Consider the following 15,823-nt stretch of genomic DNA (forward strand, 5'->3'; position numbering starts at 1 on the left):
TGGCCCACTGGTCAAGCCGCTCCGCGACACGTGGGATCCTCCCGGACCGGGGCACGAACCCCTGTCCCCTGCGTCGGCAGGCGGACTCCCAACCACTGCGCCACCAGGGAAGCCCTTCTTTTTCTTTTTAATTAATTAATTAATTTATTTTTCCTCCGTTGGGTCTTTGTTGCTGTGTGTGGGCTCTCTCTAATTGTGGCGAGAGGGGCATACTCTTCGTTGTGGGGTGCAGGCTTCTCATTGTGGTGGCTTTTCTTGTTGCAGAGCACGGGCTTTAGGCAAACAGGCTTCAGTAGTTGTGGCTTGTGGGCTCTAGAGTGTAGGCTCAGTAGTTGTGGCACACGGGCTTAGTTGCTCCACGGCATGTGGGATCTTCCTGGACCACGGCTCGAACCCATGTCCCCTGCATTGGCAGGCAGATTCTTAACCACTGCGCCACCAGGGAAGTCCCTCTTTTTTTTTTTTTTTAATATTTTATTTATTTACTTACTTGATTGGCCTGGGTCTTAGTTGCGTCAGGCAAGCTCCTTAGTTGTGGCTCACGGGCTCCTTAGTTGTGGCATGCAAACTCTTAGTTACGACATGCATGTGGGATCTAGTTCCCTGACCAGGGATCAAACCCAGGCCCCCTGCATTGGGAGCATGGAGTCTTAACCACTGTGCCACCAGAGAAGTCTCCTCATCATTTTCTTTAACAAAAGGTTTTCCTTTATTTTCTTCGTTGTCCTCCATCTTTTCAGTTTATTTTATTTATTTAATTAATTTATTTATTTACTTATTTATTTATTTATGGCTGCGTTGGGTCTTCGCTGCTATTAACGGGCCTTTTCTAGCTGCGGCGAGTGTGGAGCACGGGCTCTAGGTGCGTGGGCTTCAGTAGTTGTGGTACACAGGCTCAGTAGTTGTGGCTCGCGGGCTCTAGAGTGCAGGCTCAGTAGTTGTGGCGCACGGGCTTAGTTGCTCCGCGGTATGTGGGATCTTCCCGGACCAGGGCTCGAACCAGTGTACCCTGCATTGGCAGGCGGATTCTTAACCACTGTGCCACCAGGGAAGTCCCCATCTTTTCAGTTTTTGACCCTCAGCACCTTCACAGTACCAAAAGACAGTGGTCCTGCTCTCTCCCACAAAGAACTCTTATCTTTAGATACCCAAGATATCTAGCAGCCTCTTCCAGTAGGCTTCTTTGGGTTATTGAGTAGTACCAGCAGAGAACAGAAAAGGGAGATACAGAAATGTGTGAATAAGTTGCCTTATCCCTCAGATATTGTGAGTTGGTTTTTTTTTATTTTAATTTAAGGATGCCACACATTTCCATTTATATTGCTATAGGAAAATGAAATTGATTACAATTAGAAAGGAAAATGATATATGTATATTTTCAACAGATAATTTATTATATACCTAAAACTCTAGAAAATATGATAAATGTATATTAGAATTAGTAAACTTTTAACCAGGTTTCTACATAGAAGATGAATATTCCAAAGCCTGCTTTATGTCTTTTAAAGTGGTCTCATGATAGGTCTAAAGACCATCGTAATATAGATAACTATGGAATCATTATATTTTACACCTGACACTAATACAATGTTACATGTCAATTATATCTCAATTTAAAAAAAGGGAGCATGGAAATGTGTTCGTTCCATAACTCAGATTCAGTCTGGTGCAGCAGTATGCAGGGAGATTAATATTATTTATTTCTGTGTGTGTTTTCTTTTTCTTCCCTGTTTTACTTCTGGACATTTAAGGCTTGGGCTAAATGAAATAGATTAAAAAATTTTTTTCAGCTTTATTGAGGTGTATTAACAAATAAAATTGTAAGTGAAATAGAATCTTTAGAGAATATATTTGTGATGCTTCTGTGAGAGAAATTTGTCTTGACTGAAATGTTAGATACTAAATTGGGATTAAGTGAATTATAGAATTATTTTTTCTTTAGATAACTGGGAAGGAATTTTACATCCATTTTCTCCATGGCAGCCTTTCTAGATTTATAGACTTTTTATAGTTTATAAAATGTGTTTATGTCAAATGAGTGTTGATTTGTTAATTTTATCTTAATTCAGTGTTACATAGGATATTCAGAGACAGAAACTAATCATTGTGTTCTCTCTCTCTCTCTCTCTTTTTTTTTTTTTTTGGCAGTGGAACTTCCCCTCTTGCATGCCTGAATGCAATGCTGCACACAAACTCTCGAGGTGAAGAGGGCATCTTCTATAAGGTTCCAGGTAGAATGGGAGTGTATACTTTGAAGGTAAATATTTTTGTTAGGGAGTCATTTTAAAAGTGAAAACAGGAAGTAACTACATGTAATGAATAATACTTGCATCATAGAGACAGAATTCTGTTCTTGAAGAGCTTACTTTCAGGAAGAGGTAAAATTTTCAATCCTGTATCCAATACAATTTTTTTTTAAATTAATCTGTAACCATCTGTAGGTAGATTGGAGAAGTAACTTCATTTTTCATTCTTTGCCATAGTTTTTTTATTTTCATTCTTTGCCATAGTATTATTTTGAAAGGATGAAATGAAAATGACTTCCAGTGACTTTTAAAGGGTGTCACATATTTAAATAATAATGTGTATTACTGTGGAGTATACAGCCTTGATGCTTTATATTACTTTCTGATTTAATTCTCCATTACAATTCAGAGTTGTGTTTATTATTCCTTTATTATGATAGAGAAAGCCAAAGTTCAGAAGATTGGATTTTCTTGCTCAGTGTTGGCCAGATAGTATCAGAACCAGAATATGAATCCATATCTGACTGAATTCCTGTGTTCTTTTACCATAACAGGCTTGCTAAGTTCTAATTTCTGCACTAGAAAGGGACCTTGACTTGTCAGTGTCCTTTCAGTTACAAACAGAAAAACCAACTCAAATGAGCTTGAGTGAAACAGAGAAGTTATTAGTTCACATAACTAAAAATTCTAGGGAAACTCAGCCTGAATTCGGGAGCTCAAATGATTGTCATCAGGGATGGGTCTCTCCGCTTTCTTTTGGCTTCAGTCTCAGGCAGGCCCTCTTCTCCATCGTACATGACTTCACTCCCAGCCCCCACTCTGCAATCTGTAAGTCTGGAGAGAAGGAGTCTCAGGAACTGAAGCAGGAGCCCTTTAGTTAGTTCTGATGTGGCTTAATTGGTTTGGCTTGGCCCATGTGCCTATACCAGAATGATTGCCGTTACCAAACATATGGAGTCTTCTGATTGGCCACTCTTAAGTTCATGATCACCCTTGATGTGAAAGTGTGGTTAAGCCCTCTCAAGCCTGATGAATTGAGGCAAGGGTTGTTTCCCAAAGAAAATTTATCAACATAAGGAGAATTAATGCTTGGCATGCAGTGACTATGTCCATGTGTATGTGGGACTCTGTCCCCTCTTACCTTTTTAGTTTTGGCTGTAGTCATCTCTATGCTCACTGGTTGTGTGTAGCCCACTAACATTAAAAAGATCTAACTTACCCATAACACCTCCTTTTAAAACACCTTGTTGAACTTCACAGGGTTACAGGGATCTAGTCCCACATAGAGCTTTCTGTGTTTCTTTTAGGTTTTAGTTGTTCTCGGCCTTCTATATTGTTAATAACATTTATTAAATGCCTATTCTATACCTGACACTGTAGAGGCTATAAAGAAGGATAAACTATGGTCCCTGATCTCTTGCAGCTCACATAGTTACTGAAATAATTGCATGCTCACAAAACACACAGTGCTGTAAAGTACTGTGAGAGCATAGAGAAGTAAAGATGAACCTCGAATAAAGGGATCTGGAAGATTTAGTTTGTTTTTCTGTTGTTTTAAAGTTGTAAAATTTGAGTTGAACTTTGGCAGATAAATAATGGAAGGAAGGGCCTTCCAGGACAAGGGAATAGCTTAAGCAAAGGCACAGATAAAAGGATTCAGAATGGATTTGAAAGTAAATTGGAGTGGTTAGACCATAATCTGTGTGTGGGCTAGTGTGGTAAGGAGTCAGGATGGGGTAAATGTTAGGTGAAGAACAAACTTTGGAGGCTTTTGAAAACCTAACTGAGCGGTTAAGAAAGAGAAGGAGGGAGGGTAGGTATGTGTTGAGGAAACGGCAGAGGTTTTTTTGGAGAATAGCATGATCTAATCATGTTTAGGAAGATAATTCAAGTAGGATACACTTAAGAGTAAAGCAAGAAAATTTGTTAAAAGGATGGTTATGATTGTTTGGAAGAAATAATTGGCCTAAACTGTGAGAGTGGTGAAAGAGATGGAAGCAAGGAACATTAGAGAAATGAAACATAAACTATTTGGAGTGGGTAAAAGAAGGGGTGCAGTGATTCTAAGATTTGGGGCATGAGTTGATCCTGGAGGGATCACAAGTTTAAGAAGACAGTTAGCGGGGGGCTTCCCTGGTGGCTCAGTAGTTGAGAGTCTGCCTGCCGATGCAGGGGACATGGGATCGTGCCCCGGTCCGGGAGGATCCCACATGCCGCGGAGCGGCTGGACCCGTGAGCCATGGCCGCTGAGCCTGCGCGTCCGGAGCCTGTGCTCCGCAACGGGTGAGGCCACAACAGGGAGAGGCCCATGTACCGGAAAAAAAAAAAAAAAAAAGAAGACAGTTATATTTGTATTAAAAGTGCGTGTTGAACTTACAGATCAAGAGGTCTTGTTTGCAACTAACTCTATAAAAGTTTCCTGTATTTTGAAGGAAAGGATATGTATTTTAAGAAAGTGTATAACATGTGAAATGGCACTAGAGTATAAACGTAAGTGGAGAAACACAGTTCCTTATTAGATCAGAGGTTACTATCTTGACTGTAATGTTGTGAGTACTAGTTATAGGTAGGAGGGTCATGTGTCAGAATTACTTTTTATCTGATTATAAAAATAAATTATGTGGGCAAACAAAAAATATATTGAGAAGGAAAAAGAATCATCCATAGTTTTATAACTCAGAAATAACATTCACTAATGTGTTTATTTATATTTCACATACTACATAAATACATAGTAGCTAATATTTATTAAGCTCTTATCATATGCCAGGCCTTGTTCTAAGCATCTTATATTTATTAACTCATTTAATTTCAGAATGATCTTTTAAGGTAGGTACTGTCACCCCATCTTATAGATAGGGAAACTGAGGCATGAGAGTTTAAGACTTTGACCAAGGCTGCATAATTAGGAGAAGATAAAGCCAGAATTCAAACCCCCAAAGTCTTAATTTCCTAGTTCTTGATCTTACAACTACCCTGTTATATCTCTCACATACTGTGGCTGACACAGGTGTCCTTTCTGATTAGCATTCTCACTGTCCAGTGCAGAAACCAAAGATTCGTGTGATTTTTTTTTTTTCAAACCATTCCTTTTGTGTTTGACTCTTGCTACTTACCAATTTTTGGAACCAGTTAGATTCAAATAATGCACTATCACTTGCTATCCAGACTTTTTATAATACGTAATGGTACTTACATACACACAAATATATATATATTACATGGATGATGGGTGTACATACATTTTAAAAAATTGTTATTATATAGATTTTATCCTGAACATTTCATCATTTACCTGGATTTAAATATACCAAGTTTTTTGTCCAATTTAAGCCTCTGTGTTGTGCCTGCATAAGATTGTCATGTATATTTTTTATCTTTGAGTATGGATGGAAGCATTAACTAATTTGACCCAAAGAAGAGAGATGACAGGAATTCAGAAATTATTGCTGTTTCTGCTACTGAATTTTATAATACTAAAAATTAATCAGCACAATTAAAAGTCACAACAGTGCATATCAGAAATTTAATTCCTATTTGCTGAAATGGTAATGATTAATCCTAATTGGATGCCTACATTTTCAGAAAGATGTGCCGGATGGGGTGAAAGAGCTATCAGAAGGTTCAGAAGAAAGCAGTGATGGTCAGTCAGATTCCCAGAGTTCTGAGAACAGCAGCAGCAGCAGTGATGGTGGCAGCAACAAGGAGGGAAAAAAGAGCAGGTGGAAAAGGAAAGGTAAATCCACCTGATCCCTCCATAAAGTACTGAATGCTGTAGGACAAATGCCCTTGTTAATAGCTCCTCGTTTTCTAGACCCCACGTCAATTAGTTTCTTTCCCTTACCAGTTAGATCAGTACTGTCCCGTGGAATTTCCTGCAGTGATGGAAGTGTTCTGCACCTACGCTGTCCAACTCAACAAAGTAGCCACTAGCTACATGTGTCTTTTGAGCACTTGAAATATAGCTAGTGTGACAGAGGAACTGAATTTGTAATTTTATTTTAACTAAAATTTAAATAGCTACATGTGGCTAGTGGCCATCACATTTGATAACATGGCTCTGGGATTTACCGGGGTTTATTTTTAGCTCTTGGCTGCCCGTAGCCTTTTTTAGGATGCTCTTGTTTTATTTACCTCTCTAATGCTTTCTTTTAAAATTTGAGAACTTAATTGCTCTAAGAACTCTCTCCTTACTAGGAAAATAATGCTTTTCATTTCTACTGGCAAAGACTAAATTTAGTCTGCTGGTCTTTGCTCTCATCTCCTGCTTGGTTTCTGCTTCATAGCTTACCCAAAAACTTTCTTTAGGGAATAATATCTTTGTTGCTGCAGCTTCCCTGGGATGAATTTTCCACTTAAGGATACATTTTATTACCTCTTCTTCTAATTATTTGTAGCTTCTTGTCAAGAGTCTTTTTGAAGAGGGCAAATCGTTTTTACCCCAATATTGATAAATTTAGCCATACATGGCGGGGCAGATTTTAAGCCAGCTCATGCTGGTTCCTTTATAAGGACTGATATAGTGATATTCCAGAGCAAAATAGACATCCAGGAGTTTCCCTAGCTTGGATGACCTCTTGCATTTGAGTCATAGGTGAGTTGCCTTTGGATCTAGAAGTTGGAGTGATGCTTGTTGGAATACTTGACTCATTAATTTTAAGTACCTCTAGAACTATTGATTTTGAACTATAACAGAAAAATCATCTTCTTTATTATCATTTCTGTGTTAATGTGTGTGCTACTCCTGGAGAAGATTTAGATAATTGGTGACATTATCTGTGCTCTCTCATACAGCTACTACACTTGCAAGTTGGGCAAATTTTGAAACCAGAGGATCCTAGCTTTAAGATCACAACCACTTAGAGAGCAGCTCAGACATCATGTGTTAGGAACAAATGGAATAAAGGCAAGGCAAGGTTGGGACCTGTGACCAGGTCCCAATTACTTTAAAAAACACATATTCTTGATATGTGTTTTTTAAAGTAATTCCTGTCAGTGGTAAAAGGAGATGTGTCCAGGACTTTACGTTTCTCAGAGTGTACTAAAGACCTCTTTTTTTGGAAGGATGGAGCCAAAAGTATTAAGGGCTCTGTCTCTCCTCGGCTTCTCCCCAGTTTAAATTTTTCTTTTTAAGTTTGGGAATTGTTGATCTAGGATTAGGAACCAAGCCAAGTCATCAGGCAAGAGAGACAGCTAGATTCATAATTTCTGGATGTGGCTGGAAACAGGGAAATCGATACTAAAGGAGGTCAGACTAGTAAACTGGGAACAAAATCTTGGTTGTGGAAGTCTTTGCTTTTCAGTAGCTCATATGCTACAGTGGCTGTTTGTGTTTGTTTTTTTAACATCTTTATTGGAGTATAATTGCTTTACAATGGTGTGTCAGTTTCTGCTTTATAACTGCAGTGGCTATTTGAGGTAGTGGTTGTTACCTGGTTGTGAAAGGCTCTCCCTAAATGTATTATGATACAGGAGGATTTAAAATAACAATAGAACCCCATTGTCCGTAGCTTAATGGGTAGATTAAAATAGTATAACCTTGCCCCACACTTGGCATAATAATAGAAGATATTAACAGCAAGGTAATAGCAAATTCAAAATTGTGGTCCACATAAATTATTTTTGAACTGCCTCTGATTCATTCTTCTTCTAGAAATTGTCACAATATTACTTAGCCTCAGTTTACATTAAGATGAGATGTTCAGTAAAGATCTTTTCTGATTGTAGCCTATTAAACTGAGTATAGAATGGCCTTTATGTGGTGTTTGGAAGGTGGAGATGAGAGGTGCACATGATGGCATATGGACATGCTAACTACTCTAGCAGCTCTGATAGTCTTCAGAAATGGATAAATGCTGAGCTAGCAATAATGAAGAATGATTTGGTCTCTCATAGGATGTGCTTCTCTCATTCATGGGTCATGCATGTGACATAGGCATAGAAATGTAAAATTTTAGGTTTATATTATATATTTACGAATGTTTTTGTAGTCCGGTGCAAGTTAAAATGGAAAGCTTGTAGTTAGTGATAGTAGCAGCATGCTGCACAGCACTTCTAAGTCAGTTGCAGTTATTAATAAAGGTAAAACTAACTAAATGTGCCTATTGCTTTTTCTTATTTAGGGCTTTTACTCTCAATCTGACATCACTTTATTTCAAATGCCTGGTAAGACAGGAAGAACACTGAGATGGTATCAAAACCCACTTCCTTTTATGTTCAAAAATAAAGAGCTCTGACAGCAAAACTGATACTTCTGGTTGGAAGTCGATAGAAACTCTTGATATAGGTATACCTTTTAGCCAGATAGGGACAGAGAATAGAACTTTGAAATTCAGTCCAATGTTAACACTGGTTTATTGATTTCTGTGTAAGGTGGAAGAACTTAGAAGTTTGTAGTTCTGGTTCCTAATTTTCAGACAGGAAACAATGTTCAGAGACAAGCTTTTTGGAATTCCAATCCAAGGTAAGATGGAATAACGCCAGAAAAATGATTAAAATCAACTTTTCTGTTGCTTTTTTGTAGGACTGTAGCTAAGTGAAGTCTCTGCCTTTCCCCTAAAATATAAATACTGCAGCATGCAGCAACTGCAAAAGCATTATTTTTATCTTCTGAAAAAAGTTTTGTTAAATTTTGGTCTGCTTTCAAAACGTCAAGAAAAAAATTAAGTGAAATATGCTTTTTCACTTATAAGGTGTTACTAATTCTTTCCAGGAACATGAGCTCGTGTTAATTTTACTGCTTCAGGAATTTGATACATAGTGTGTTTGGAGTTACTTAAAGTACCGTAGACCTGTCTGCCCTCTAACAGCATTTATATATGTGTTAAGTTACTGAATAGTGATGATTATATATAGAGGGAAATGTCACCTTTATAAAGTATACTGGAGAGAAAAACTCCTTTGGGCAAAGTTAACTTACATGGTGAGAGACCTTTGGGAGAGATGCTCTCTTCTCTCCTGGGGTGATTAGTGTCTGAGTTGGAGGTTTTAGCTTTGTCATGTATTAAAGACAGCTACACTACTAGGACTTGGATAGTTAGGGTACCCAGAAGCAAGGGAAGGTGTTCAGGTAAGGCCTCTTCATCTTTGGTTAGGGGACTGTTTGAATATAATCAGGAGCCACAGCCTGCTCAGTTTGGAGTAGACTGTACTTGGTGTGAGGAGAAGGGATTTAGAACTAAAACGGTCTGTTACTTCTGGAAATGAAGTTCCTCTAAAGAAAGACGACTGTGAAAATAAAACTCTCCCTTAAGAGAAGGATTGCTGTTTTTGACCATGCACACTTTCAACTATTAATCCTTCAACTATGTAAAGCTCAATTTCAATCTTGATAATTACTGCTCCATTATTTCTGATAGTGTCTCTCATACTTCAGAGGGGCCCATTGAATGTCTTCAGGAGAAACTAAAATGCTAAGTCAGAGATTATTTACTAAAGCTTTTAATTCAAATGCATCTAATATGAATAGTCCATTACCCTTTTGACCTTGTTCAATATGATAATCATTTGTTGAAATGGAAAATTCCCAGTGCTATAATGTATCTGAAAAATGGTACCTTCTGATCTTATACTCAGGGGATGGTACATATGTATCCAACAGCCTGAAACTACTTCCAGTAAACTGTGTAAAACTGGCTTTAATAAGCCTCAGTTCTAAAATTTGTTTCAAATATTTTTCTGAAAACTCTTAAATTTGAGTTTAAAAAGATCTCTCTACTAGGTCGCTGTTTGGTTTTTGTGTGTGACAGTTTTGGTTTTTTAAATCAAATAATGAGTGCTTTTGATCAGAACTTGTTAATCTTTTGTTATGTCTATATGTTTATATGAAAGCAAGCATTTTTGTTTCTAATCAGATACTAAATAAGTTCTCAAATGAGTGCTTTTGACTCTGTTGCGCCGTCCACATTTGAGGTCTAGTAGTTCAGGATATAATCTTGAGAACTGTTGTTTAAGCAGTTAGTTTATTTGCAGAACCAAAGAGTTCTAAGCTCTTGGGTTTTCAGGAGTTTTTGGTTCTTTTGGCTCATCTCATTTCCATGTAAATTTTAGAATCAGCTAGTCAGTTTTCACATGCCGCTGCTACCATTAACCTGCTAGGATTTTGATCGGGATTGCATTAAAACTGTATGTCAGTTTGGGCTCTGTTGCATGTTTACATTAAGCCTTTCAATCTATGAAAGTGATATTACTGCATTTTCTGCAGTTTTCTTTCATTAATGTCATATAATTTTCTTTGTAGAGGTCTTGTACATCTTTTATTAGATTTATTCTTTGACATTTTTTATTCTATTATAAATGGATTTGAAATTTTTTCATTTCATGATTGCTTATTGCTGATATATAAAAATACATACAAGGACTTGCCTGGCGGTCCAGTGGTTAGGACTCCACACTTCCACTGCAGAAGGCACGGGTTCAATTTCTGGTCGGGGAACTAAGATCCCACAAGCTGTGTGATGTGGGGGAAAAAAAAAATACATATAGTTAATTTTTGTAAATTGATTGTCAATGTCTGTGAAGGGTCTAGGATTCTATCCTTTTTGTAAGCTAACAAGTTAGCTTTGTATTGGTTCATGCATGTTGACAGAGGATGCAAGACTCCTGGGTCAGAGAAAAAGGACTTTATTACTCACAGCATAGCAAGCAGTATGAACATGGCATATTTGTTGTGTTGGTTCCTCTTTATCTCCAAGTCGTCCATGGTTGATGAGCTGTTGGTCCCAGGTGCATGCTACTCATGCTGTTGGTTTGTATCTTAGCCAAGGAGCACTGAGGTTGAGGAGTTCAATTCCTCCTTCCCTCCCTCCCGCTGCCCCTCCCTTCTTCCCCTCCATTTTCATTGAGATACAGTTGACATACAACATTGTATAAGTTTAAGGCGTACAGCATAATGATTTGACTTACATATGTCATGAAATGATTACCACATTAAGTTTAGTGAACATCCATCATCTCATATATTGAAATAGATAACAAAATTAAAGAAATTAAAAAAATTTTTCTCCTTGTGATGAGAACTTTCAGGGTGTACTTTCTTAACTTTCATGTATAACATACAGTGGTATTAATTTTATTTATCATGTTGTACATTACATCCCTAGTACTTATTTATCTTCTAACTGGAAGTTTGTACCTTCATCAGTCCCTGCAACCTCCCCACCTCTGGTAATCACAAATCTGATCATTTTTTCTATGAGTTTGTTTTTGAAGTATAGTTGACCTACACTATCAGTTCCTGGTACAAAACATAGTGATTCCATATTTCTGTATTTCAGAATGATAACCATGGTAAGTCTAGTTGTCCTCTGTCACCAAAGATATTATACCATTATTGACTATATTCCCCATAGGGTAGGATATATTACATACCTGTGACTCATTTATTTGGTAACAAAGTTTGTACCTCTTAATCTGCCTCACCTGTTTCTTTCTTCCCCTCACCACCACTCTCCCCTCTGGCAACCACCTGTTTGTTCTCCGTATCTATGGGTCTGTTTCTGGGGTTTGTTGTTGTTGTTGTTGTTTTGTTGTTGTTTGTTTTTTTGTTTTTTGTTTTGGCCACAATGCACGTCTTACAGGATCTTAGTTCCCTGACCAGGGATTGAACTCGGGCCATGGCAGTGAAAGTGCCAAATCCTTACCATTGGACTGCCAAGGAATTCCCATTCTGTTTCTGTTTAGTTTTGGTTGTTCATTTGTTTTGTTTTTTAGGTTCCACATATAAGTGAAATCATACAGTATTTGTCTTTGTTCTTCTGGCTTCATTTAATATAATATGCCCTCTGGATCCATCATTGTTGCCACACATGGTGACAAGATTTCATTCTTTTTTATTGCTGAGTAATGTGCCACGTTGTGTGTGTGTGTGTGTGTGCATGTGCTGTGTGTTTGTACGTACATGCATACATACATAACACATCTTCTTTATCCATTCATCTGTTGGTGGGCACTTAGATTGCTTCCATATCTTGGCTGTTATAAATAATGCTGAAGTGAACATAGGGGTGCATATATCTTTCCTGATTATGTTTTTGTTTTGTTTGGATAAATACCCAGGAGTGGAACTGCTGGATCATGTGGTAGTTCTATTTTTAATTTTTTGAGGAATCTTTGTTCTGTTTTTCCATAGTGGCTGCACCAATTTACATTCCCACCAACAGTACATGAGGGTTTCGTTTCTCCACATCCTCGCCAGCACTTGTTATTTGTTGTCTTTTTGATGATAGCTGTTCTGACAAGTGTGAGGTGATATCTCATTATGGTTTTGACTTGCATATCTTTGATGATTAGTCATGTTAAGCATCTTTCCATGTGCCTGTTGGCCAACTCTGTGTCTCCTTTCAGGGCTTTTAAATAGTAAGTGGAAGCAAGCCTACTTTGGGAAGAGTTACTGCCTTCTCTCAGAGTCGCTGACTTGTAAATACAGCATCCGGGGACTTGCATTCTTGGCATACCCAGCAAGTACTTGTAGCAACACTGAGGGCATGTGGTGGATTGCCTCTCCCAAAATTGATATTGTATCCAGCAACATTTCTAAATTATTTTCTAATCTAATGGTTTATATATAGGTTTATTCTTAGGATTGTCCACATATGCAAACATGTGATTTATGAGTAGTGGCAGTTTTATTTTTTTGCCATGTTATACTGGCTAGGGCTTCCAGTAAAGAGTGACATAGGAGTGGTAACGTCAATCATCCTTTTCTCTATATTTATAAGGTAAAGTTTTGAATATTATGCCATTTTCAGAATGATGTTGACTACAGTAGGTTACTGTAGACACTCTTTATTAGACGAAGTTAGTTCCTTTCTATTTGTAGTCTAAGAGATTTTATAACGAACAGTTGTTGAATTTTTTCAGTAGATATATTTTTTTCCTTTATTCTGTTAATGTGGTAAATTATGTTGGAACTCTCATATATTGCTGGTAGGAGTATACATCGGTACAACCACTTTGGAAAACGGTTTCTCCATATATACTATAGTTGAACATACATCAGAATCACCTGGAGAGCTTATTATGATGCAGATTCCTGGGCCCCACCTTCAGAATTTCTGGTTCAGTAGATCTGGACTGGGATCTAGTAATTTGCATTCTAACAGATTTTTAGATAGTTATGGTTTTGTTCTTGGTACAACACCTTAGAAACCTCTGGTTAAGACATTGTAGTAATAAGAGCAAAAGACTAGAAATTACCAAAATAAGAGTCCAGCTGAAGAAATTATGGTACATCTGCCAGTGGAATCTTTTGCAGGTGTTAAAAGGAAGATCTCTTATGTTCTCTTCTGTTCTCTTCCCCAGGATATATTATATTGATTATATTTTAAAAATCAAGGGTATGGACAATTTCTAGTACATGGTTTATTTTGCTTAAAGAAGTGAGTTAACATATTAAAATACACACACACACACACACACACACACACACAATGTTTTCACCAAAACAAAAATGCAAATAAAAAACAATGGGAGGATAAAAAGTAATATAAATTATTTCCTTTAAGGGAAAGGAGGTAATAAAGTGGTGTAGACAGGGGAGGGAGCTAGACTTATATGAAAGTAACTTGTTTTATAGTTTTACATAATTAAGCCAATTAAAAATTTAAAATGCACTTTCTAGAAATATCAAACAACTTAAAGCAAACTCAAGTATATGTCAAATTTGAACATAATGACATTGGTAAGTTACTGTAGGATATGTCTTAGGTGTGGGAGACCAGACTCAGAAATCTTAAACTGCCTTCAGTAGTCTTCTTTTCAGTAATTATATTGATATGATTTCTTTGAAATTAAATCTATAATAGAAAACAAGTTAATAGTTACAGTAATGTTATTAGAAACCAGGATTATCTGGGAAGAAAAGCGATAGAAATATAAAATCAGAAAAGTTAAGTGACAATGCTGTAATCATAAATTCCGATTTATCTTTTGCATGAATTTTAAAAATTTTTTCCTTTGAAAAAATTCTTTTTTTTTTTTTTTTTTTTTTTTTTCATACAGTTCCAGTCACTGAAAAGTTCTAGAACCAGTGGTAACTGAGTAGCATCAAGTGCAGTGTTTTAATACCATTTTCAGTAAAAAGGTATCAGGTCTCCTTGGAGAAGGGGGTGTTCCAAGTCTGGGCAAAAAAATTATGCAAGATTTGCCTAGGACTCTTTCTGTGCCAGATAACAAGGAAGTGGTTGGATACTGCTGGGGCCATGTCCCAAAGATGGTTTACAACTTGAAGGAACTCCCACTACCCCAAAAGTGCACAGTTTGAGTGCCAAATTTTTAATAATTGCTAATGATGTAAACATTTCAAATATGTAAACATCTATGAGTTGATACTTTAAAAAAATAAAATCAGTTTTAGGTGCTGTATTACTTTTCTGAGGCTGCTGTAACAGATTACCACAAACCAGGAGCCTTAAAACAACAGAAATTTATTTATTTTCTCACAGTTCTAGAGGCCAGAAGTCGGAAGTCAAGGTGTCAGCAGGGCTATACTCTCTGCAGAGACTCTAAGGGAGAAGTCTGTTCTGTATATTTTCTAGCTTCTGGTGGTTGCTGACATACTTTCCCTATGGCCACATCCTCCAGCCTCTGTCCACATGGCCTTCTCCTCTGTGCCTGTCTTGTGTTTGCGGTCACTTTGTCATTTGATTTAAGGCCCACTGGAATAATCCACGATGATCTCCTTATCTCAAAATCCTTAATTAAATCTGCCAAGACTCCTTTTCCAAATAATGTAACATTTCCACATTCTGGGGGTTGGGACATGGACATGACTTTTGGTGGCCACCACTTAGCTCACTACAAGTACTCACTCATTCTGAAACTATACAGAGTCCAAATCTTGGTTGTGCTCCTTACTAGCTGTGTCCTTTGTCAGGCTAATTAAATTTCCAGATAGGGAAAATTTAGATAATACCATCACAATATGCAGGTGTGTATATTTATTTATTTATAAATGTATATCCTTGAAATTTTTTCTTTCTTTTTTTTTTTTTTTTTGCATAGAAAAATGTCAGCAAGGATGCCATCCCAACTATATTATTTAGTTATCTCAGAGGATAGAATTGGAGAAGATTGGGTGGGGGTATAAAGAGAAGTTGTACCCATCTTAGAGGGTAGTTACAAGAGTTCAATGAAATTCTGTTCAAATGAACCTAGCGCAGCATTAGGCACATAGACGATGTTTAATTCATGGTTGCTCTAATAAAGTTATGTGTCTTGGAGACAATGTAGGCACTAAAAGGAATTAAAAGAGATGAGTTTCTCAACATGTGTTTAAATCTTATTTGCTGTTCGTAGTTCTGAACCTTTAATATTTAAAAGTTAGAGTAAAGTTTAAGTTTCATTAAAGTTATGAGACCAGTGCTTGGCATTAAGTACTGGAAGGTATTTCTCATTGGTGGGTCCTGGAATTTTCGTGATTTATTTCAGTTGGCTTTGAGATACATTTATGGATTCATTTGTTAGAAAGGGCTTTTGCCTTAAAGGGAAACATTCCAAACAGTTTGCCCTGTTAATTACAGATAGCTTTATTATCTCTTTTCCAGGCTACAAAGTAGAATTCTTATGTTCTTTAATAG

General features: G+C 37.2%; 1 protein-coding gene across 2 annotated transcripts in view; it reads left to right on the plus strand.

Moving 5' to 3' along the window:
- The window catches only part of ASXL2 (ASXL transcriptional regulator 2), a 134,449-nt gene that overhangs the window by 78,360 nt on the left and 40,266 nt on the right, over positions 1–15,823 (plus strand). For both annotated transcript variants that reach the window (XM_024764393.1, XM_024764394.1), the window contains 2 exons: positions 2,149–2,257; positions 5,832–5,982. In XM_024764393.1, the coding sequence (XP_024620161.1) occupies positions 2,149–2,257; positions 5,832–5,982 (260 nt within the window). The remainder of the gene's footprint in view (positions 1–2,148; positions 2,258–5,831; positions 5,983–15,823) is intronic.

The sequence above is a fragment of the Neophocaena asiaeorientalis genome, unplaced genomic scaffold (assembly GCF_003031525.2).
Source record: "Neophocaena asiaeorientalis asiaeorientalis breed wild unplaced genomic scaffold, Neophocaena_asiaeorientalis_V1.1 scaffold345, whole genome shotgun sequence".
Classification (NCBI taxonomy): Eukaryota; Metazoa; Chordata; class Mammalia; order Artiodactyla; family Phocoenidae; genus Neophocaena; species Neophocaena asiaeorientalis.